The sequence below is a fragment of the Ailuropoda melanoleuca genome, unplaced genomic scaffold (genome assembly GCF_002007445.2).
Source record: "Ailuropoda melanoleuca isolate Jingjing unplaced genomic scaffold, ASM200744v2 unplaced-scaffold36436, whole genome shotgun sequence".
NCBI lineage: Eukaryota > Metazoa > Chordata > Mammalia > Carnivora > Ursidae > Ailuropoda > Ailuropoda melanoleuca.
This window is the reverse complement of record NW_023207655.1, coordinates 1-531: the sequence shown is the minus strand read 5'-3', so window position 1 is coordinate 531 and position 531 is coordinate 1. Positions and strand designations below refer to the sequence as shown.

At 45.6% G+C, this 531-nt stretch overlaps 1 protein-coding gene across 1 annotated transcript; it reads right to left on the bottom strand.

Moving 5' to 3' along the window:
- Positions 1–3: 3 nt before the first annotated feature.
- On the bottom strand, positions 4–525 carry LOC117798863 (actin-related protein 3-like; the record flags this gene model as incomplete). The annotated part of the gene is made up of 1 exon (XM_034651322.1): positions 4–525. A coding segment is annotated over one exon (522 nt), but the record flags the coding sequence as incomplete, so codon positions are not given.
- Positions 526–531: the final 6 nt, after the last annotated feature.

The following is a 531-nucleotide window of genomic DNA, read 5'->3' as shown; positions in this document are numbered from 1 at the left end:
TTCCAGAGATTGTTCAGGAGGAATCCCCACTTCTCGGTCCCGCAGCAGTTGTTGAATGAAGTACGTTATATCTCTACCTGCAATTGGTATGTGCTTGATACAGCTGCCAATCACATAACCTTCTGCCACAGGAATGACATGAGTGACACCATCCCCACTGTCTATTACTGTGCCAGTCAGCGTCCGCTCTCCCACTTGTCTGGACGTCCATGAGGCAGCTAAGGCAAGGACGGCCTGAACAGCAATGTACAAGCCTGGGACATTAAAGGATTCAAACATAATTTCGGCAGTATATTCCCTGTTTTCTGGCGTATTTAAAGGTGGTTCAGTCAAGAGGAAGTAATGATCTTCAGGTTCTGCCCTTAGATATTTAAAGATAACCTGTTCCATAAATCTTTCCATCAAGTCCCAATCTTCAACAATACCATGGCGGATAGGCCACTTTGTTGCATATGTTGGTTTATCTATGGCTTCATCACCAATGAAAAAGTCCAAGTCATCCACGCCCTTCATGAGCCTCCGTTGTGCCTG